The sequence below is a fragment of the Vanacampus margaritifer genome, chromosome 5 (assembly GCF_051991255.1).
Source record: "Vanacampus margaritifer isolate UIUO_Vmar chromosome 5, RoL_Vmar_1.0, whole genome shotgun sequence".
Lineage (NCBI taxonomy): Eukaryota > Metazoa > Chordata > Actinopteri > Syngnathiformes > Syngnathidae > Vanacampus > Vanacampus margaritifer.
The window spans coordinates 20,388,457-20,413,382 of record NC_135436.1 but is presented as its reverse complement, the minus strand read 5'-3'; the positions used below and the strand labels follow the sequence as shown (position 1 = coordinate 20,413,382).

Below are 24,926 nucleotides of genomic sequence, written 5' to 3'. Positions count from 1 at the left end.
GATTGCATGTAAACAGTCACTGACGTGAGGATGCTAAAAAAAAGACATTCATAGTATGTATCCCTCTGCAAGGGTTGGCAATATAATAATAAATAATGTATAAATTGTCCAGCGTGGCGCAAACAGGGCTAATGTCTCTTCCCTCTACCCTGCGCCCTCCTTAACCTCTCGTATCCAGAGAGCAAACCCAAGCAAGACACCTAGAAACAACTTAAGTGCAGCAGGATGCGAGCCAATGTTTGCAGAATCAGAAGCCCATTAATCAAGGCCGCCCTCCTCTAACACCCAAGGTGACCCAAGGAGCGCTTAGCATAGCACCAATTGTAGCCTGAACTGTCTTTTGTTATCCTTCAGGAGCATTTATTTCCATTCTCTATTACTGTCCTGTTTCCCATTCTTGTCAACCTCCCCTCTTTTGTACCTCCCTGTGGTCAGCGCACAGTACTAATAGGTGGAGCAGCGAGGCACTCAATTGTGCAGTTGGGGAGAATCAATCGATGGCCCCAGCAGGTGCCGTTTTAAAAGGCTGTGGCGCCTCTGAAGTTGGAGGGAGGCAGGCAGCTGGCAGCTTGTAGCGACATGGGGCCAACGTCCCACAGGGTTCACACAACACACACACACACGATGCCAGGTTGAATTGGTACAGACATGACCCGGTTGACGCACTATTCTTCCGTAAGTGGTCGTTACGAGACAAACGGAGAGGACAATTTACTATCAAAAGAACCAGCCATGAGTCAAGGGTTTAAAAATAAACCGTGAAAGGTGAAGGTTCCTTGTCTCATTTCATATAACTTTCTTGACTCTTGTTGGCATTTCTCACATCTGACAAAGTTCATCCCTTTCTGGACTGCACTTGTAATTCGACACTGATGTGACACACAGATTTCTTCGATAGGGTGTGCGGCTTGTTTCAAACTCGCTAGATTAAGTTGAGTATTTATTTTCCCAAGATAATTGGTAGATATTTAAAGTCAAAACAGCCTTGAGGTTGAGGTTGAAAGTACTTAAATACACTTCTAAGGTGGTAAATGTCCTTAATCTACAATGCGGATAGCTAACAATCAATCAACTCATTGTGATTTTTATTTTTTATGCTATTTTGAAAATGGTATAGTGTCCATATTTCTATAGCACCTGCCTAAGGAAGGCAGCTGGAAGAGGTGGTGACCAGGATGCCGAAGGGCAGAGAGACTTTTGCCTGCCCTTATCTTGGTTCTCTTGCAGCATACAAGTCCCCAAAAGTAGGTATGGGGGTGCCAGTGATATTTTTCAGCAGCCCTAACTGTATAGTGCAGTCGGATTTTGTCCTTTTTTTGTGGTGGCGCCACACAGGATTGATTCAATGACGACGACGCATTTACTGTCATGGTTTCTATGATGGTAACATTCCAATCTTGGAACAGATCATTTTCATTTACATTATATCCTGTTGGGAAAAATGATTCTAAATACGGAAAAAAAACAAGAGGTCAACTATCATCCTGAAACAGTTTGACCTTGAATTTTCCACTCTTGACATGTTTTCATTTAAAGAGACACCAACAAAAATCATGTTGTGGTTTGTGTATATCAGCAGACAGTTCATGCGCGTGCCACTGTTGGCCTCAGTCGGTCGTCTTGGTTATGAACAGTGACACAGTGTAACCTTGAGCTACTTGCAGCCTGGTCTCATAGAAAACGTTCATTCCTGTCACCTTCGTCATCTGCGCTACAAAGCCAAGTGAGGTAAAAGAGTCCTTAAGAGAAGTCAATACCGGGGACTCTTGCATCCAAGTAGTTGCTAGTAGTAGACGTGTTGCATAATTAAACGTAGAGGTTGATTGGGGCTGAAAAGGAGATGTGTCATTTTCAGAAGTGGGCCTGAAGGCAGGCAGAGTGTGGCATACAAAGCTTTATTGGCTCACATAATTCCGGGACGGTGCAAATGCAGTATACTTGTATATACTAGCCACACATAGATATAATAAAGTGGTTCTTAACCTTGGAGGTACTTAACCCCACCAGTTTCCTATGCGCTTTCACAAAACCTTTCTTTATTGCGGGGGAAAAAAATACTGGTTAACAGAATGAACAGGGAGAGTAGCCTTTTTATCGAATCTGGCTCTCTTCACCTTGAATTGAGAATGCGTTGTGTTCTTGTATTCCCTATCTCCATGCAGCATAAAGAAGTGGTCTTTCAGTTTTGCTAGATAGCTAGCTGTTGTTTAGAATAGAATTGCTCAACTTGGCATTGGAAATCATGCACTTATAACACTGACTCCCATCACTCAACTCTTTATATGTAGAGCACTGTATAAAACAGCAGAGGGCCCAGAATTGAACCCTGTGGAACACCATACGTTCTGTGAATACACATATTCGTCCTCACTCAAGAACGCACATGCACTCAGACATATGGAGCTACTGTTGCTTTAATTTATGATCTGTGGGCCGGATTGAGGCAGATCATGCGCCAGATGTTGGCCACCCCTGCTCTAGACAATTTGAAAGCTGTGCACTAAAAGTGTTAATTTCGTCAACAAAAAACTAAACAAAAATAATTCCGTCAATGCACATTTTTCACCGGACTAAAACTAGACTAGACTGAAACCTTCATTAATAAACAATAACTAGGACAAAATCAGTAAGTATTTCCGTCAACTAATAAAGACAAGACGGAAATGTACTTCACTTTTAATAAAAAATGGACTAAAATCTATGGACATTTTAGTTCATGACCAAAACGAGACGAAAATGATATGATTTTGTAAAATCTTGTCTCTGCTAATCTGTCATGTGCCCCCCCCCCTCCAACCCCCCTTTCAAATCTGCTAGCTAGCTAGTGAGTGCAACATGCACAAACACATGAGACAGACAGTAGGTGGTTTCACGGTGAAAGGTTAAACAATAATATATATGTATAGTTATAGTAACGTAACATTAATCCAACAGCTGTAACATTCTAACAATAATGTTAAACCGACCGCTAACTAATGCTAGCTAACTTGCTTGCTCGTAGCATGGAGCCATAATAGCCACTTTAATTGTGCCTCAAGTTGTTTTTTTGAGAATTTTTTATCTGAAATAGTTTTAGATCTGAAATGTTCAACATTATCTTATGGTGAAAAAAATACAGGGGTTAAATGATTGTCCTGACTAAAACTAGACTAAAACGTTGATAGTTTTTGTTGACTAAAACTCGACGAATAAAATTGTTTTCTTGACTAAAATAAAGACTAAAATGCTAGTTATAGTCGACTAAAAATAGACTAATTAAAAGCGGGATGAGGTTGATTAACTATGATAAAAAACTAACAAGCTTGATTGAAACTGGACTAAAACTGAGACTAAATTTAAAAATGGTGGATAAAATTAACACTAGTGCGCTATTGTGTTGCATATGAATAGGAGAGCTCAAGTGACGGGGAGATTAGAGTGACCTTGTGACCCCGACTGAATCAGACGAGGAAACTACAGAAGATCAGAAAGAGACGAAATGAGACCTAAATGAGTAAGGAGTATTCTGAGGGAGGGGATAGAAAGATGAAAGCAGAGATGCAAGCCAAGAGGAAGAAGAGTTGAAATGACAATGGGAAGTGTCCTTCAGTGAGTCAGTATTCAGGCAGGCAGTCTCCAGGGGCAAACATTGTGGGATGCATATAAAGAGGCGGGATGAATAGGTGAAATCCTTGACTGCATAACCTCACCAGCTCCTTCAGACACGCGAGAGGGAAAACAAGACAATCAAATGTCAAAAGAAGGGCTTCCTAATAGAAATGTTTTTTTTTCCTTATTGTCATAAACATTATTTGGGACCATAAAAATTAGCCCACCATTTCAGTTTGGGATGCATTTGATGCAACATGTCTGATCTGTGTTGCTCTGTTCACATTTTCACTATTATTTACTGTACTATGGAATCAGCCATGTTGTCCTCAACGGCCAGAAACGTACACACTGGGCCGCCCAAGCCCGCATTGTCAATGAGTGACAGCGCAAACAGCTCCTGACAAGCTCTGGAATGCCGACACGCAAACACAAACAGCACTGTGGTCTCGCTATCTGTCAGGCGCAAACAAACAAACACTCTCCCACAAATACAGTGAGCGCGTAGGGGCAACACAAGCCAAACATGTACTGGAAAGCACTTGCGACTGTCTGAAACACATTCAATATTTGCCTACAAGTTATTATAAATTAAAAAAAAAAAAAGCGAACCTTTTAGTGACACTCTATCCTCAATTACAGTCACATATAACAGGCAGTCACATCCGCTGTTGGGGGTGATTAATCTCATCATACAACATTTCAATTATGTTTTACTGTTCACTCTTGCAGTACATTTGACTTCAACTTCGATGTGCGGGGGTTAAAATTTTGGCCCGAGCTTTTCCGTGTGGAATTTCCATGTCTTAGGTACAACTTTCAATGCCATCTCATTGTTAGCGGCGAGTATTGATTTATTGGAACACATTCAAGACAGCTTCATAAATGCAGGACAGTGACTTACAGTGGTACCTCAATTTACCGAAGTCTGCTAGCGTAATGCTAACACACAAGGTGAAATGCCATCGAGAGGCTAATGAAACGAGCATCAACAAAGTGGTAGTTATAACCCTTTCATCATGAGTTGACAGACAATATTACATTTCTCAAATGTGTATATTCTTTATCCTCTCCAAATAATGAATAATATTATTACAGCTTAGCCACTCTATAAAGAGCATGATAAGGATTTAAACTTGTAAGTCAAGGCACCACTCTATCAGCTATTTTTATCTGCAACAGCTGGGAAAATGTTTTTTGTTTTTTTTTAGATTCAGGCTTTGTAAAATCAAAACAAACAAATGACAGCTAAAAGGCGCCATTAGGGCTCTTTCTTAATATGAAAGGAAGCATACTGAAAAGACAGAAAATGGAAATGTGCATACTTTTTATGCAGTTCCATTTGCAAAATAGTGTATCTGCTGCAGCCTCCTAGCGGATTATTTCCCCTGCAGCTCCTGAAAGCATAACTTTGTCTTAATACAAACATATTAAAGCGCCGAGATCTGCAGCACAACACAACTCTTTTTTTTTTTTCTTCTTCTTCTTCTTTTATCAACCATGTGCTCAGTCTCGATTTTGGATCTTTTGGCCACCATCTGTTGGCATCGCTGCAGCTCTCTTCATCTTTGCAACGGCACCTCGGTGGGAACTTAAAATGCGGACAAAAGGGCCTGGCAGTTAACAGAACGCTGCTTCAGCAGCACGTAGCCAACCTCCACCGGCAAAGAAGAAGAGGAAGGAGGAGGCGTGTCAGCACAAAAGGGCCATTAGCGCAGTCAAAGCAGCAGCAGCAACAAGTTTTCATCATCATGGGTGCTCCATTCTCATCATGCCTCCAAACTGTCCATTCTTGCCTCTTTTGCTCTGCCAGCCTCATGCATCAATGAATTATGAATGCTCATCCCCGCGTAGCTCTAAATGAGCCTCGTTGATCATAAGAAAATCCTCAACAAAATGATTCCACCCGAGTGCCGCAAAATTAATTTTGCTCGGGGCTAAGCGACGTATTAGCGATGCGTTCATGGTGTCCCCGGAGACTTCATCATTGACAATTTAGCATCGGACTGATTTTGAGGGCGCCGATGAAATGGTGATTGCAGAGCTTGAGGCAGGATCACGAGGAGCAACTGGTCATGTGATCGATCACCGCCACTGTTTACTTTCGATCCCGCTGACTCTTTTCACGGTCACGAAACAGATGGTATGTCTCTGTGGAAGTGGATGCTATTCGGAATGTCCACTTAACACACATGCACATTGCGCAAACACACATTGCTGTGGCGCTGCTTCACTAGTAATTGGTTCCATTTAGAGGACAGTGGCTGTTGCTGTTAGATAATGAAAGACTGTAGTCTCTCTGGTCTATTACTTACTAACAGTGGTGGCGGAGTGATCATGTCCAAATGTATTTCTTTATTATTATACTTAGGTAGATTTTTTTTTTTTGGGGTATCTACTTTGTTGAGTGTTTGTTACGTTTATTCCCTACATTTGCTTTTTACAGGCTCGTTACTTTTTTCAACCTCTACGAATTAGGACATGACATTAGAAAAAAATATTGATCTAATGTGAGTTCGTCAAGATGCAAGCCATTTTTGCTTTGACTTGCGAGCAAAAATTTTGTGTGGTGGTGCATTTGTGCATAAACATAATATAATATAAGATAATATAATATAAGCAAACAATATAACAAGGGATGAATTATTTATCCTTTGTGAAAAATTACTAATATTACTTGCTTACAGTAGTAGTGAAACTCTTTATTTCTGTCTGTTCATGACTGGATTATAGTGCCTCCCGGTGGCCAAATTCTGCATACCAGAAGGAGCTGCAATAAATTAATCATGATGCACAGCTTTTATATTCTATTTAGTAATGTTATTAAGATATATTTTTTAAAGTTATATTATAGAGTGATGTTTTCCTTCTCTTTTTAAAAACAAAAAAAAAAGTTTTTTTAGTGTGAGGCAGAGTAGTTGGAACCGATTAATGTCATTTCCATTCAATTTAATGAGGAAACATGATTTGAGATACAAGTGTTTGAGTTATGTGTAGTCAGGGGAAAAAAACAACAACTAACATCTCAATGTACCACTCATATAAGCTGTATTTTTTTCAGCTATCATTAGCTAACTTATTAACAAAGCTAAATCGTTAGCAAAGGTTGTGTTATAGTGGTTGTATGTAATTGACAGCGAAAATTCATTTTTATTTCTCTCTGTCCTTCTTCATTTAAAGATGCATTGTGGATTTGGTCACTTTTTTACTCATGACTGCCACCTCTGGCCTAAAGTGTAACTGCAGACTGTTCATAATAATAATAATAATAATAATACATTATATTTAGGGTCGTGTATGGTGCCACCCTCGTTTGTTTGTTTATTTTTAAGGCAGCTTTGTCAGATGTAATGGTAAATGAAATTTGCCCCCTGTTGCTCTGATTTTACTGTTTTGAATTTTTCCGCCCAGTAATTGGGTTGCATATACTTTTATTACATTATTTTGTTTAGCACTTGACATAAATTGTGAAAATTCATTTTTTACAGCTGTATCCCTGGGAATAGAAACTCTTATTTGCCGTGTTGTCTCAATATTCTCCACCACTCGGCAGTATTTACTGCCTATGGGAGACCTGTTTTATGACTGCTGATCTGAATGTTTACGTGCAAACAAGAGCACATAATTGTAATGCTATCAGTTTACAACAGGGAAATCTATACTTATCACATCCAACTAGCATTGTTTACCGCCACACTGTTGCGGACAGCTGTAAATGTTGATTAACTCATAGTAAACACAGCCTGTGGGGCGGCGGATTCAACATGCAACTTTGGCCGCTAATTAATCTCATTGACCGAGCGGAGATGATGTTGATGTTTTCCTCGTCACCTTTTAAAGAGGGGAGCATTTAAAGTCTCAAGCTCAACCCTCCTGCTTGGAACGCCCGGGTCAGGTTGGATGAAGTGATTTTAACACTATCAAAAGTTGAACACGTGGATGTAAGTAAGCACTGTCCTGTGTTTGTTTCAGGGTCGACGGCCAGGCTACTTCTCCTTCCTGGACCCGTTCTCACCAGGCGTGTGGCTCTTCATGCTGCTGGCCTATTTGGCCGTGAGTTGCGTTCTCTTCCTGGTGGCCAGGTAGACACACTCACACACACTCACATATACTGACAGCAGACCTTTTCATGTTTGTAAACAATAGATGTCAGGGTACTTGCGGGTAGCAGAAAGCCACAGACTATCACTGACCTGAACTGAAAACGATGACAAAAAAGACATTGTCTCATAAAGTGGTTGAGTTGCCTTTGAGTAATTTAGCAACATAATGGCTAGCCTGCTAGCTAACATCAGTGCTTAAGCAGGCTATCCATTTCACAGACAAAAGAGCATGTGTGCCATTTAGGGACGCTCAATTTAATGTCTGATACCACTGAAAGTATATCGAGTGAATTTCCATCACGTCCATTTTTGAATCAACATACCTGAAATGTAAATCATGTCTCCCTATATATCAAGTAGCGTCTTCTTTTTGACTGTCAAATTCATGTAGATGAGAAGAAGGCTAACATCATCATTGAAGCCACTTACAGTGGTACCTTTGAACATAATTCGTTCCTGCAAAGTTTTCAAAGTCCGAATTGTTCAACCTCCGAAACATTTTTTCCCATAGGAAATAATGTATATGCAATCAATCCGTTCCCAAGCTCCAAAAACCGAAAATTCCTATTTTAATTTCTATTAATGTTTTTTACATTTACGCTCTGTAAAGTATTTAAATAATGAAAAAAATACCTTACCTTTTTTGTTGTGGTATGATGGCATCAGGTGATGATAAATGCTATGTTAATGCTTGCTTTCCTTCAGTGCTGAGTTTGTGTATTTTGCATATTGTTAAACTACTAAGCGGCCCTTGCGTGCGTTGTTTAACGTCAGGCACGTTGTTGAACAGCTAAGGGGTGTCCTCGTGCCAGTATTTACAGAAGTAGTCACGGTAGTTACGACGACGTGATCATCTCCTTCCTAATTCCACTTTGGTTCGTAGCACTGTATGTTTTTATTTGCTGCCACTGGAACTGTTGTCTTTCTTTGGCAAAGAAAATTGTCGTGGAAAAATCAAAATGCACTCGCGAGTATGGAGCACCTCCGGGAGTATTCGCGATCTGACTGAGCAGTGCATCGTCTCAACTACCGCAACGTGAGATTTTGGCATTGCTCGTCTTCGCTATCCGTTTTTCAAGGTACGTTCGGCTTAGCTTGCTTTGCTTGGGTGTTCGAACTCCGAAAATGAGTTCAAACTCCGAGGCATTTTTTACTCAGAATTTTTGGTTGAAGTCCGATTTGTACGAGTTCCGAGACGTTCAAACTCTGAGGTTCCACTGTACTCTTGTTTTCTCAACAGCTCTACCTTTGTTAAATGACATGAAAGGATTTGTGGTCCCTTTGGAGATCACTAATGTTTCCGCTCCACAGAAGTGTGTGAATTCATGGTGAAAAGGCCTACTGGAATAGAAAGGAATCAAAAGAAAGCAGAACAGTGTTGTGTGCTTCGTTCTACGGGGGCAAAGACACATGTTTTTGTCCTGTTCACTCAAGTCTCTGCAAGTGATCATATCCAACACAAAGAGAAGAGACGCTCCCTTGTCTGGGCTGGGTCTTCAGCATAACACTGACACCTGGTGGTCAGATAGAGAACTGAAACTCAAAACGAGGCAATGCAAAAAAAGTACATTTATTCGTCCTAATTTGCACTGTGAAGCAGTGATTCCCAAACACTGTGCCTGACACATTAGTTAATGAGTGATGGGCAGAGTCTATAAATACCTTTGAAGGTGAGAGAAGGACGAGTGAATTTGATGCTGGATTGGAACAATAGGTGGAAGTTCAGAATAATGCTCAGGGTGCGGACTTCATGAGAAGGTTGATGTTAATTGAGATATCTGCAACCTTCCTGGTGCCACAACTAAAAGCTTTGTCATGTCTGTGTTTAATTTCAAGATGTGTTGGCAGTAGCTACGGCAGCACGCTGATATAGTGATTAGCAATCTGAGCCGCAGCTCTAAGGTTCTGGGTTCAAATCTTGGCTCCAGCCTTCCTGTGTGAATTGTGAATATTCTTGTCATGATTGTGCAGTTTTTGCAGAGTACTGTTCCTACCACTAACATTCAATTAAAAAATGAATGCGCTCCACATACAATTTAATATATTGTATTGTTTTTGTTTTGGATTGTACCACAAAAACATGACGTGGGTGTCATTTTCAATTTACAGGGAAGTCAACCCCAAAAAATATTTCTTAATAAGCCCCACTAGTCTAATACGGTATTTTGGTTAATATTGTGTTGAGAGTCCTGCATGTTTTTGAGGTTTCGCTGTTCTAACACACCTGATTCAATGATCAGGATCGTTATCAGGTTCCCGCAGAGCTTGCTGATTAGCTTAAATATGAATCAGCTGTGTTGAACGTGGGAAACCTATAAAACATGCGGTACTCAGGCCCTCGAGGACCGGACTTTAACACCACTGTGGAATATGAGTTAAGCAGCCAAATCCAACCGTTTCAGTATCAGAAGGCGGCCATTTTGCCACTTGCTGTCAAGTGAAAATGACATTGTAGTTGCTCAGGTCTCAGGCAACAACCAATCACAGTTGAGCTTCAGAAAACAGGTGCGCTGTGATTGGTCGTTACCTGAGCCCTAAGCAACTGTGATGTCATCTTCAGTTGACAGCAAGTGGCAAAACGGCCGCCGCCTGAGATGGATAAAAACGGCTGGATTTTGCTGCATAACTCATATTCCGCAAATGTAATATTAATCAGAATGTCATGTTAAGACTAGTGAGGTCACATCAGGCCATATTATTGTAAATAAATGTTTTAAGTTGAGGCTAACAATTAGCCATTTAAACAAAACGAGCTAGCTAGCCGCACAAGTAGAATTATAATTAAAATATAAATTTTGGGGGGGGGGAGAATTATATTTTTTTCCAGGTCCTACCACATGATGTTGAAATATGACCACTACATACAAGTTGATAAAATGGTAACTTTTTTTCTAACATAGTTGTGAGACAGTACAAACATGCTAGCTGCTCCCATGTGTTCTTGACTGACTTGCGAGTGGTACAAACACCTGTCTTTAACTCTTTGACTGCCAAAAACGTTAAATAACGTTTAGTAAAATCCTATGGAGGAGTGCCAAAGACGTTAAAAGACGTTTGTTTCAAAACAGAGGTGAAACTAACCATTTTCTATTGTTGATTACTCAAAAACGAAATAAGGTAGAAACAAACTTTTTTTTCTGATTAAAGATGAGAGTCCAATCTTTCATTTGGTAGTATGTGTGTTTCCATAGTCCAAACACATAATTTTCTATGGACCTTGAAAGAGCAGTCAAAATGCTTAAAATCGGCTGGCACTGGGGACAACCCGTTTCTGAAAACGTCTGGCAGCCAAAGAGTTAAATGTATTTCAAAATAAAATTCCCAAATTTATTTTTGGTCGCGCCACATGATAATTCATAAAATGGCCTTCATCGAACAAACTTATCCGTCGTAGTAGCTATTACTGCACTACTTACTATTCTTGGGACTGCATAAAATGTAACATTTTTATCAAAAATTATGCTATAATACTTGTAAGTCCACAACCCCTAGGCGCTATTGTGACCCGTTTTGGGCTTTTTGATGGTTCTGACCAAGCCATTTCAAAATAAAATACTGCCCACGGGTAACAAAAAAAAAAATTCTTAAGATACTTAAAGACTGCGGCAAATTACTACTACAAACTTGCACTTATCTGAAGAGCACTGTTGCAAATATGTCAAACTTTATTCTTAAAGTAGGCAGCACATAGGAATAAGAAGTTAGTAGACACTCTGGAGGCAACTAAAAGACTGTTGGATTTAACTCTCTCCTTCTCTTCTTTACTTTTTTTTTTATGCTAATGCCAATACTCGTACTGACTTGTATTCCCACTCACGCTGCTTGCCTGGAGCCCAGTACACGGTTGCATTCTTGTTCTCCACAGATTGACACCTTACGAGTGGTACAACCCGCACCCCTGTCTGAAAGGCCGCTGCAACCTGCTCATCAATCAGTACTCGCTGGGAAACAGCTTGTGGTTCCCTGTCGGGGGCTTCATGCAGCAAGGGTCCACCATCGCCCCCAGGGCGCTGTCCACGCGCTGCGTCAGCGGAGTGTGGTCAGTGTGGTGCACTCGTCATAGCTGCTGATCCGTCATCTCGTCATCCTCATTCGTTTGTCCGCGGTGATTATATAATATATTAGAGCTATCAAACAATTACATTTTTTAATCAAATTAATCACATTTTAGAATTTTTGATTAATCACGATAAATTATTAAGGCTTTTTTATCTACATTTTTTCCCCGCCAAATTTGAAGATAACCGGTTATGTGTTCATTTTTTTGACATTTAATGTTATGAGGATGTCTTCAACATTTTTTGATCCACTGCACATGCTCATCCTCCTCTTTTTCTAATCAGTTAATTACTTGCATAATTTAAAATGGGGGGGAAAAAATGACCCCGATATTTTGACATGAACAAATATTCTAAATGTGATACGCAAACATTCATGAAATTATGTTAATTGCTCAAACACAACCTGTGCTACCTTAAACGTAGCCATCCGCTGTCACGCTAAAGGATAATCTATTGTCAAAATTAATAGTGCGATTAATATGCGTTAATTCATGATTAATGCGATCATTTTTTGTAATTTTTTTAAATTAATCAATTAACGCTTTAACTTTGACAGCACTATAATATATATATATATGCACTTCACCAATTGCGTCACCGCAGCAGTACTCAAAACCTGATGAGTCGTATATAAGGGAGTGGAATGCTGACTTAAAAAGTTGAATGTCCGATCGCAAATGATTAGGAAATTTTTATACTAAACGTTAAATTGTGCAAAAACAGTATGAACATCGTGGCATGATTTTTTTGTTGAAAATGAAATAAGTGTAAATCAGATTTGTTATGTGGGAGTTGAAACATGTCAAAAAGTGAGGATAATATTATGATAATTATTATTATTATTATTATTATTTAGGGGTGTCAGGCGATTACATTTTTAATGATAATTAATCGCATGACTTCAATAGTTAACTCGGGATTAATCACAAATTTTGTATATGTTCAAAATGTACAATAAAACGTATAAAAAAAATTATAAAATTATTTTTTTTGTCAAAAGTCAGTCTCCACATATATATGCATTATTATTACATTTATTACTGCAAAATTTTGATGTGGATGTGTCTGCTGCGTTGCGACCGGAATTCCCCCAGTACAGGCTTTCCAAGTAAGGGGCGGTCATCAATCGCACGTTAGAAAAAGGAACTTTAAATTAACTAAAAATTAACACACTCATTTTGGCACATTTATTATTGTTATTTTTATTAGTATTATTAAAATCTCACACTGCAGGGTTTACGGGCGGTGAATATGTTTATGGAAAATACTTTGAGACCATAGAGCAAATGTGGCGTTAATAATATATTGTTAATAACGTGTAACTTGAAATGTGTACATTCATCAAAGTTATACGAATATGTAGCTAGGTTGGTTGAATTTTTTTTGCCATATGTCATTAGGCCAACAATCAGCAGTGTATAACACATGATGACATATACAATAGTGAATACCTGATCAGGAAACATAAAATACGTAGCTTATCACACTCTAAAAAGTAGAGCAGGACTCCTCATCGTCTTGATTTGGTCTTCAAACGTCTTATATGTTTTCTCTTCTTTTATTGACATTATCACCTTCATCCATGCCCACACCGCCATGTCTTCTCGTCTACCACCTGCCGTCATTGTAAAGCTCCTCGCTCTCCCTCGCTGTTTATCTCTAAACACCTGTCTGCTCATTTGCATAAGAGATACATATGCTGCGGTCTCCCCGGCGCAGGTGGGCGTTCACATTAATCATCATCTCCTCGTACACTGCCAACCTGGCCGCCTTCCTCACCGTTCAGAGGATGGAGGTGCCCATCGAGTCCGTGGACGACCTGGCGGATCAGACGGCCATCGAGTACGGCACCATGCACGGGGGCTCCACCATGACCTTCTTCCAGGTCAGGGTTCACGCGCATGCTTGCTTTTGATAGATTGTTGACGGTGCTCAGTCAAAATGAAACGCCGGCACATTGACCCGAGTGGCCTTTTCGTCGATGGGTCATCTGCGACGTTATCCGCCTGCTCAAGTTTCCTGCCTCCTCGATAGCTTTCTCTTTAAGAACTCGGGTGCAAGTCTCGAGCGAAGCAACCGCCGTGACCTTAGCGAAAAAAAACAGTGGGGAATAGAGAACGAGTATGTGACAAGGGAAGTGAGGCAGTGAAGACTAATATGGGGGCGAAGGGATAATATACGCGGGCCTGCCGGCTGCTTCGCTGTGTGCTTTATAGCCCGCTGGACTGTTAATGATGTCGCGGAAGACAAGCCCAAAGAAAGAGGAAGGCAAGTTAGAATGCGAAGTGAAGAATGTGTTCCGCTACGAGAGCACAAGGGAAGAGAACTTACTTGCGCATAAAGTAGCTAAATGTGCTCCTTCTGCTGGAAGGAGTCTCATGATCTCAAGTCGGAGGTCGTATTTCTCATGGAAATACAGTCCAATTGATCTCTTCCGCGCTCGTTCGATTGGCATCACGTCGACATAGTTCCTGGGAACCAAGCACTACTTTTGTCTAACCAAACATTCCTTAACTCGCTTCAACATATTTCTTTGGCACCGTTTTGCTGGCAAAGCGTTAAAAGAAGCACTTCAACATAGTTTCCTAGCACCTAGATGTCACAAAGTGGTAGCAAAGCACTACTTTAATTTAAGCAAAGGTTCCTTAAGGCACCATTTTGCCGGCAAAGCACTACTTTTGTTTTGCTCCACAACTCATTTCAACATAGTTTCTTGGTACCAAGATGTGACAAAATGGTGCCAAAGCACGACTTTTGTCTAAATAAAGTTCCTAACTCACGTCAACATATTTTTTTGGGGCACCATTTGGGGCAAAATACTACTTTTGTGGAAAAGAAGCTCCACAACTCACTTAAAACATGTTTTTTTGGCACCAAGGTATCACAAAATGGCGGCAAAGCACTACTTTTTTCTAAACAATGTTCTTTAACTCATATCAACATTTTTTGGGGGGGGGCACCATTATGCCGGCAAAGCACTACTTTTGTGGAAAAGAAGCTCCACAACTCACTTAAAACATAGTTTCTTGGCACCAAGGTGTCACAAAATGGCGGCAAAGCACTACTTTTTTCGAAACAAAGTTCCTTAACTCACGTCAACATATTTTTGGGGGGCACCATTATGCCGGCAAAGCACTACTTTTGTTGAAAAGAAGCTCCACAACTCACTTATAACATAGTTTTTTGGCACCAAGGTGTCACAAAATGGCGACAAAGCACTACTTTTTTCTAAACAATGTTCCTTACCTCATATCAACATTTTTTGGGGGGCACCATTATGCCGGCAAAGCATTACTTTTGTGGAAAAGAAGCTCCACAACTCACTTAAAGCATAGTTTCTTGGCACCAAGGTGTCACAAAATGGCGACAAAGCATTACTTTTTTCTAAATAAAGTTCCTTAACTCACGTCAACATATTTTTTTGGGGCACCATTATGCCGGCAAAGTACTACTTTTGTGTAAAATAAACTCCACAACTCACTTAAAACATGTTTTTTTTGGCACCAAGGTATCACAAAATGGCGGCAAAGCACTACTTTTTTCTAAACAATGTTCTTTAACTGATATCAACATTTGGGGGGGGGGGGCACCATTATGCCGGCAAAGCACTACTTTTGTGGAAAAGAAGCTCCACAACTCACTTAAAACATAGTTTCTTGGCACCAAGGTGTCACAAAATGCCGGCAAAACACTACTTTTTTCGAAACAAAGTTCCTTAACTCACGTCAACATATTTTTGGGGGCACCATTATGCCGGCAAAGCACTACTTTTGTGGAAAAGAAGCTCCACAACTCACTTAAAACATAGTTTCTTGGCACCAAGGTGTCACAAAATGGTGACAAAGCATTACTTTTTTCTAAATAAAGTTCCTTAACTCACGTCAACATATTTTTTTGGGGCACCATTATGCCGGCAAAGTGCTACTTTTGTGTAAAATAAACTCCACAACTCACTTAAAACATGTTTTTTTTTGGCACCAAGGTATCACAAAATGGCGGCAAAGCACTACTTTTTTCTAAACAATGTTCCTTAACTTATATCAACATTTTTGGGGGTGGGGCACCATTATGCCGGCAAAGCACTACTTTTGTGGAAAAGAAGCTCCACAACTCACTTAAAACATAGTTTCTTGGCACCAAGGTGTCACAAAATGCCGGCAAAACACTACTTTTTTCGAAACAAAGTTCCTTAACTCACGTCAACATATTTTTGGGGGCACCATTATGCCGGCAAAGCACTACTTTTGTGGAAAAGAAGCTTCATAACTCACTTCACCACAGTTTCTTGGCACTGAGATGCCTCAAGATGGAGTAGGAGTTATTTTTGGTAAAATGACAAATGTTCTTGACCTCTGGCAAAACATGTCTGCTAAAGATCCGGTGTGTGGCAATTCTGCAGAACTCCCGCTACCAGACGTACCAACGAATGTGGAACTTCATGCACTCCAAGCAGCCCAGCGTGTTTGTGAAGAGCACGGAGGAGGGCATCGCTCGCGTCCTCAATTCCAACTACGCCTACCTGCTGGAGAGCACCATGAACGAATACTACCGGCAGCGGAACTGCAACCTGACGCAGATCGGCGGGCTCCTCGACACCAAGGGCTACGGTATCGGAATGCCGCTGGGTGAGTGGGGGAGATGCTAGGGAATCAAATGTAAGTAATTCAATTCATGGTGAACATAAGTTGAGGAGCAAGAGAAGGATTTGGCGTCAAAAGATACATTGGAAAGTAACACCTGAGAAAAGGCAAACTCACGGAGGAGGAGAGATGATGCAACAACAAAAACTCAAACAGGCTTTAATAGAGTGTCTCTTTCCATGCCCGGATGGGAGAAGGCAAGATAAGAGAATGTGAAATTTGGCTCCCTGTGGTGACGTGACTCGCTGCTCATTCGGAGATTCAAATACGTCGACTTTGATCACATGTTGAGTGCCGGTGTCGATGGAGAGAAAAATACCTTGAAAGTAAACACCAGTCATTTAAATTCCTCTCAAGGATGGATAAACCCAATCTCCACACAGCACGCCGTGACTATGTCTCCAACAAAATACGGTAACTGAAGTGTGCTTCAGTAAAACATCGTTTTATAAACGTTGCACTTGATTTTACAAGTACAGTGGTGCCTTGAGTTTTCGGAGATATCGGCCGTGGTTCGGGCAAATGTTTTGGCTTTGACTGCCGCCTGAGTGCTCAATGGTAGCACACAACTAGCATCAGTTCACAGAAAATGAATAATTTTTCAAAAAAAGAGGCTTTAAGCTGTTTATTGACCACAGTTGATTTTTACTTTCAAACTTAGCATAAAACAAAGACATTTACACCATGTGTATTTAAAACTACCACAACATTAACTTAAAGTCAGCTAGCTTAATGCTAACACTTAGCATCGGTATTGTGGCGTTTTAACTTATAACCCTTAAGCATACATGGCAGAGTGGCAGATGCAGACATATAATATAGCAATACTCACAGGCATATACAGCCAAAGCATGCAAGTCAGAAATAGCACAATCTCCAGTGAATTAAAGTTTGTTTGTTTTTTTATGTAGCTATAACTGTTTAATTTATTTACATTCTGTTTAGTTATGTATGTTTTTATGAGGCATGTTAATAGCAGTATAGTGCTTTAATGTTGTCTTTCTTCAGATGGATGAAAGAACTTATATTAGTTTTAGGGTGTGCGCACTTGTGTCACCTTCTTTTGTGCATTTTCCCATAGCTGGGCCACTGAATAGCACAGGCAATAATATACATTACTGTATTTCTAAATAATACTAATAAAAAGATTTCCTGCATCCAAATTTTTTTTTTTTTACTCATTCACTGCCATTGACGGCTACAAACGTCAAAAATTCATTTGAACTATTACTATTAGTTTAACATTTTTTCCACTTTTGTTAACAAGAGTATGAAACCCTAGATTTTTTTGTTGTACATTTAGAACAGATATAAAATGTGTGATTAATCTTGAGTTAAGTAGTGATGTCATGCGATTAATCACGATTAAAATTTTAATCACCTGTTCCCCCTAATTTTTCATAATCTTTTTTTTTTTTATTCATTCACTGCCATTGACGGCTATAAATGTCAAAAATTTATTTGAACTATTACAATTAGTTTAAAAAAAATTCCACTTTTGTTAACAAGAGTATGAAAACCTAGATTTTTTTGTTGTACATTTAGAACAGATATAAAAATTTGTGATTAATCGTGAGTTAACTAGTGAAGTCATGCGATTAATTGCCTGTCGCCCCAAATTTTGAATAATCTTTTTTTTTTTATGAATTTATGATGGCAGTGAATGAGTTAAAGATCAGATATGTTATTTTTAACAGGGGTGTGTTTAAGTTCTATATCATCTGTAAAAAAAAATCAGGTGGTGGTATTATTTCCTATTTGATAAATGGTTAACCTTGGGGGAGATATGCGCTCACAAGGTGCTTTTGTTATCTGATAAATGCGTTTGTTTCTAAGTAGGCTCAGCAACAACAACAAAAAAACAAAACAAAAAAAAGTGGATTGCTGAAAAAGCACTTGTTACCACCATTCAAAAGTGTGTCATCGAGGCCTCCCACAAGCCTGTCTCCTGGTATCTCTTCCTCGCTCTTGACATCATGCTGGGAGACGTGTCGTCTGGAAAGGCGGAAGCGCTACCAGCTGCACGCGGCAATTACAATCAGTGTTGTTTTGATATTTTCCTCTCCTTTCTAACTGTTGACTGGCCTGCTTGCTGAGCTGACGTGGGTGGAGCAGCCAAAAGTACTGTTCTTTTAAAAATAGGACTCAAGTACGTAAAAGTAAAAGATAGTCCTCCAGATAATTACTTGAATCAGAGTAAGTATTTAATGGGGGGGGGGAAAGCTTGCAGATTATTTTTTCCCCCACAGCGTTTTCATTTTCAAACACAGACCTAGACAGCCTGCTGTTTTTTATGTTCCAAGTGGAGTTCTTGTAGGTTGAAATGTCAACATTTTTAGACCAAAACTGATGACATTGTCCTTTGTCATTGTCTGTTCGGTAGACATCCGACCACTCTTCATTGAAAAACTGCTTGTGTGCCAAGCCGCGGAGACTCCATGTACGGTCACGTGACTACATCACTAGTTGTTTCTTTGAGTCATGTGACAAGCACCCAAAGCAAAAGTCTCTCTGACAAACCAAAACAGATCACGCAAGCAACAATAGATCTAACACAGTAAAAGCACTCTTTCTTGGTATACATATTAAAACTACTTTGACGAGTGCAATTAAAGATTACTTAAGTAAACACATTACTACTCAAAAAATCTAACTATCAAAAGTATCATAAATAAAGAATGGTCTTGTCTCAGTGTACTCACAAATTTACTTACTCAAAGGGAAATCTGAGCTTGTTTAACTGAACATTACTTGTTCTGCCTTTCACTACATGTCGCTGGCATTGATAGATGAATAAAGATACATTATTTATAGTGAATATATAATCGTCTTAGGACCATTTAAGTGAAGTTGGACAATTTTTCGTAGCTCACATGATTATCACTCACGGTTGCTCATTACTCATGCTTGCTAAATGTTAGCATATGATTGCTAAATGTTAACGTAACTGTTATGCTAGCATTTGATCAATTTTCGCTAGAAATACTACCTGAATGCTGGGGAAGATATAGAATCCTTATTCATCTATCTGTCTTGGCACTTTTGCTATTCACTTTGCTCTCTTGATATTTGTTAGCATGTTAGTAGTTTAATCACGTCATGAATGGTACCGAAATTCGAAAGCAAGATCTAAAACCTTTTATTTCTTAGAAGAAATAGTACTCGGATACAGGGAAAGACATAAAATCCTTATCAATGTGTCTCTGTGCTTTTGTTAGTTTTTTTATCTTGCGGCATGTTAGCATAGCAACATTAGCATCGTACATTTTTTTTGCAATTTACGGTTTAGCATTATTCAAATTTAGCATTATTCAAATTTAGCATTTTATTATTTTCTAGTTCAATTCCATTCTTCATTTCAAGTTCATTTCAGGTCAGTGTCAGCCATAGCATCCACATCATTTTCACTGAAACTGCATTCTCTAGCTTAAGTAGGCCAACATATTAGTATGAAAAACACTTATCAGCCATAAATGTAAAAGAATTGGATGAAAAACAGTAAGTATGGTTGTATCTGAGTGTGCCTCGTTGTGCAACGGGACAACATATTCTTACACTGTTGCGCAAATTATTCCACTCCGCAATTTGTAACCTCAGAATCACATTCAGTTAACAAAAACTTTAATTACTTACCTAATTTACTTTGTGACTGATCATTTTTATCTTGCACTTGACAAATACTCCATATATTAAAAAGAAGCTAAAACAGCATTTTTTTTAAATAAATTAATTAAATAAGACCTGATAAACCTTCTTCAAAAACGTATTTACACAGAACAAAAGTCTAAATAAAAGCTAACTGTAAAAAAAAATAATAATAATAATGTTAACCCGCTTTAACATATACGGTATTGTACATTTGTAATGCATTGGAGCTTTGCCTGTGTTTTGACTGCAGGCTCTGTGTACCGTGATGAGTTTGACCTGGCCATCCTCAAGCTTCAGGAGGACAATCGCTTAGAGATCCTCAAGAGGAAGTGGTGGGATGGCGGCAAATGTCCAAAGGAAGAGGACCACCGGGCCAAAGGTTCTTGCCTTTTTCATCTTCTTTCTCCCATCATACATTTTACCGCTTGCATCCCCTCCAATCTCACTTCCTGCTTCCCCTCCCGCAGGTCTGGGCATGGAAAACATAGGCGGCATCTTCGTGGTGCTGGTGTGCGGCCTACTGGTGGCCATCTTCATGGCGGTGCTGGAGTTTGTGTGGATGCTGAGGCACGCGCCAGGAAGCGAGGTGAGAGAGGCCTATGTAACCTGCATTTGCTTTGTCTCCCTCTACCCCCCCTGGCGCCCGCCCCCCCGCGGGGCCGCCAGACTCACCCCACACTGAACGGGTCTGACACGTAGTCGCTGTCTGCTTCCAGACTCAATGAGCACAAAACCAAAGATTTACCTCACGTGGTCTACATGTATATGTATTTCTGTTAGAATCCTAAATATACGGTATGCTGCATAGGGTATGTCATATTGAATGTAGTCAGGTCTTCTTGGTGCAATAATGGTGCTGGCAGTCGTAGCCTTTTCATCAAAGATGTGTGTGATTATTAACCTTAACATCCAAGCGAGCATTTCAATGCCTTCCACTGTGTGTACATCGTCAGGCCAACAATGCAAACTTTGAAAACATTCAGTGTTTTTTTTTCTAGCTGCTATACACTAATATTGTGGAGTTATCAGGGTGTCTGTTGGATGTAGCCTCATCTCAGATTGAGAAGTTTAAACAGTCCTGTAGCAGCTATAAATTTGCCTTCTTCTACACAAACAGTTCAAACGCCGAGCCGATTTGTTGCATTGGTCCGAGCGAGATGTGCAAGCCGTGTGTTCAGCCTATTTCTGATGTGATGCCTTTCAAATGATACTCGATGATTGTCTTTTTTTCAACTGGACTCCACACTGTGACTTTACTTTAATAAACATGCAGTATGTGAAAGTCAAATGCCAACTTGAGTCCTTTTTTTTTTTTTTTACATAGCTCTTTCAACGTTAGCAACATCGCTATTTCACCTTACTATTTGTACATTTATGACATTGGCCACATGGTTAAGTCTATAAGAACTGTAGAGGCTCCATTCACATCCATGACTATTGATTACATTTGAGTTGCTATTATTAGGCCAGGGATCTGCAACCTGCGGCTCTGGAGCCACATGGGGCTCGTTAGTCCCTCTCCCGTGGCTCCCTGTGGATCTTTAAAAAAAAAAAAAAAAAGACATTATTTTTTTAGATAAAATAATATTTAAATCATATTTAATGAATCATTAAATATTTTAAAAAAAATGTCAGAGTCCAAATTTTTAGGCTGTAAGGAAAAGAAAGGTAGATGATAAGAGCACTGGGTGGGGGAGGGTGACTCTCCCGTTCGCATGTTATTTTTTAGGAACGCTACGAGGCTTAACTTGCTTTCTTTATAGACGTTTCACATTGCTCGGCAGAGAGCCAGCCGCCATTCTACGTCACTACGCACGGAATGCGATGCGACGTAAATAACAATGGCGGCGTACTGTATTAAAATTAATCTCGTAGTTATGTTAGTAACAACCAAATAAATAATATAGAGCAAACTTGACGGACGGGGTTCCTTTTTAAAATACCTAAAAATGCCCAAAATGTGGCCATTAAATGTCCAAAAAGGAAGAGGAAAGGCAGAAAATAAACGTATGTCCGTAAAATTGTCAAAAATGTCAGAGAATTTTTTTTTAAAGGCAGAAAAGAAAATGTTCGAAGTAACCACAAAATGTCCAAAAACAAAAAAGAAATCACGAAAATTACCATGAAATGTCCACAAAATTGCAAAAAATGTCAGAAAATTTATAGCAAAAAAGGCAGAAAAAAATTCCCCAAAAAGGAAGAAAGGAAGCATAATTACCATAATATGTACACAAAGTTGCCAAAAATGTCAGAAATTTTACAGAAAGACAAAAAAGTCTAAAAATGCAAAATAAATGGAATACGAACCACCCTTAACTTATTCAAACCCAAAAACGTGTAAATACATTTTTAATGCTTTGTCCTTGACTCCCAAAAACATATTGATGTTTTTTTTATGCAAGAGCATACACAAGGCTTTGAAAAAATGGCCAGCAGGTGGCAGCAAAGTATAAGAGATCAGCCAGGGCTATGTTGCAAAAAGTTTTTGACAGTGTTTTCACCAGAAATGTGAATAATGATGAAACTTAGCTATATTCTAATGCTAATTGCTGCAAAACGGAAACAGATACAAATATACTTTTTTCTGATGAAAGAAGAGACTCAAATCTTTCTTTTGGGGTGTTTTCATAGCAATAGAACACAATATTCTGTGGGCCTTGCAAAATCAGTTAAAATCCTGTAAAACAGCCCGGAGCGAAGTGGTTGCTTCAGTGAAAATGGCTGGGAGTGAATGAGTTAAATGCCTATTCTGTAATTCCTCAAATAGTGGCCATGTGAGGTGTTAATTCACGCAACTACTGGGGCATCTAATTGGGGGGCGGGTATTTATTTTATTAGTTAAAGTGAAAACATTTGTTAGTCTATTTGAGGAATTACGGTAATATGATTGTTGACAGGTAAGTCCGTTTTCAAACAGCGTTTCAATCACTGTTTTGTGGTGTTGACGAGCATCTAACCTCTAATGTGTGATCAGTGTGGCCTCTCTGCCTTCCCCTCCCTCTCTCACCCCTCCCTCCCCCCTCTCGCTATCTCCCTCTTTCCGTGTGTGCGTTCCAGCAGTCGGTGTGCGAGGAGATGCTGCGCGAGCTGCAGGGCATCGTCCTGTGTCACGACAGCCTGCAGGTGAGACGCCGCCGGACGCCGTCGGTCACGCGGCCGCGACCCCTGCCCCAGGAGGAGCGCCAGGCACGGGCGGCCGCCATGGGCCTCCCCAACGGCAAGCTGTGCGCCGGCACGGGACTGCCCGAGCCGCTCTCCCACAGACTGGCCCAGGAGGCCGCGATGGTGGCCAGAGGCTGCAGCCACATCCGCATTTGCCCCGAGTGCAGACGCTTCCAGGGGCTAAGGGTGCGACCCGGGGGGGCGGCCGGGGCCCTGCCGTCTCCCACGCCCAGTGAGGAGAGCATAGAGTGGGACAAGACGACAAATAGCAGCGAACCTGAATAACACGCGCCCTGCGGACGTTCGCCTTCCCGGTCAGACGCTGCTTTGTCGCCGGATCGCCCGACGCAGGACCAAGGTACTGACTCATCTTTTTTGGGAATCTCCTGGGGCGGATTTGTCTTTTTCTTGCTCACGGAAAAACTGATGAGTCTGTCTCATGTCGGCCCTCAGTACTGCTCCGAACAGGACACACAAAGGACAAACAGCCAAGGGCCATTTGTACTATGCAGTATTTTCAAGTCATTTATCATTGTGCTGTTTCTTTTCCTCCTCGCCTTTTTAAATTATTCCTGTCCTCTGTTGGATTACCAGTACTGAATATTGTTGTTATATTGTTCTTGAGGGGAGGGGGGGATTAAACATTAAACAAGTTCCCTTTTTTTAATCTGACAAATGTATGTTGCAAGATGCTGACAGAAGTCAGAAAAGAACTCTTTTTGACCTTTTGGCTTAAATAATGACTTAATGAGCCATTTCAATGTGTTTCTTCATTTAAATACTTCCAATTTTCCATTGCTGTGCCTTTGCATCTCGTCTGACATCTTTGACTCCGTGTCATATTTACTATGACTTTTCTTCGCCTCTCTGTGGCCTCTCATCCCAATGTAAACACGCACAGGGAAAATATTCATGAATAACTTGAGGCCAACAAACATTCATATGACTAAAGCGCAGCTGCATAAACAAATAAATCGGTCCGCAGTAAAGGGAGAACGTTTTTATATATTTATATCAGCAGCTGACATGTGTTCTTTTAAATGTCAAGGCCCTTCATCTCCAATTGAATGTGATAGGTTACGCAAAGCCCGAGGAATCTTTCAGTTCGCATCAGCCAACTTGCTCTGACGTTTTCATGCATTCATTTTTGAAAAACACAAACTTAGAATATATTAGTCTGGAGAAATTTGGGACTGTGTCGGAAGCAGGACATCATTTGAAGAGCTCACTCTGATATCTTGTTTCGGTGAAACATGCCGTCACTCAAAAGTCTGAAAGCTGACCAAACACATTATATTTATTACATTTTACTATTTACTACATTTTAAACGAGTGGCCTGAGCTGTTTATTTACTCGACTGAAAAAAATAATGGCATCAAATAGGGTTATGGTGCATAATACTGCATATTAGTGATTCAATGTTTTTTTAATAATACATATTAAAATTGACATTATAATAATATTTTTTTTTTTCAAACAAATACTCAATTAGAGAAACTATATAGAGTGGTGCCTTGAGATACAAGTGACCGGACTTACAAGTTTATCAAAATGCATCTGCAAAAATCTCTAAGATTGTATTGTGGCAGTTTGTGGAATATGAATTAAGCAGCAAAATGCACCCATTGTTATCCATCTCAGCGGCGGCCATTTTGCTATTTCCGTCGACTGAAAATGACATCACAGTGCCCAAAAACTCAGGTAACGACCGTCACGGCTCACC

The 24,926-nt window shown here is 40.0% G+C and overlaps 1 protein-coding gene across 7 annotated transcripts in view; it reads left to right on the top strand.

The window, feature by feature from the left end:
* grik4 (glutamate receptor, ionotropic, kainate 4) overlaps positions 1–24,198 on the top strand; it is a 333,823-nt gene extending 309,625 nt beyond the window's left edge. For 6 of the 7 annotated variants that reach the window (XM_077566644.1, XM_077566647.1, XM_077566649.1 and 3 more), the window contains 7 exons: positions 7,561–7,670; positions 11,557–11,730; positions 13,472–13,637; positions 16,152–16,377; positions 20,291–20,419; positions 20,508–20,626; positions 23,098–24,198. In XM_077566644.1, the coding sequence (XP_077422770.1) occupies positions 7,561–7,670; positions 11,557–11,730; positions 13,472–13,637; positions 16,152–16,377; positions 20,291–20,419; positions 20,508–20,626; positions 23,098–23,487 (1,314 nt within the window). In that variant the 3' untranslated portion in view covers positions 23,488–24,198. The remainder of the gene's footprint in view (positions 1–7,560; positions 7,671–11,556; positions 11,731–13,471; positions 13,638–16,151; positions 16,378–20,290; positions 20,420–20,507; positions 20,627–23,097) is intronic. The other variant, XM_077566650.1, reaches the window with a different exon arrangement.
* The last annotated feature ends 728 nt before the right edge of the window (positions 24,199–24,926 follow it).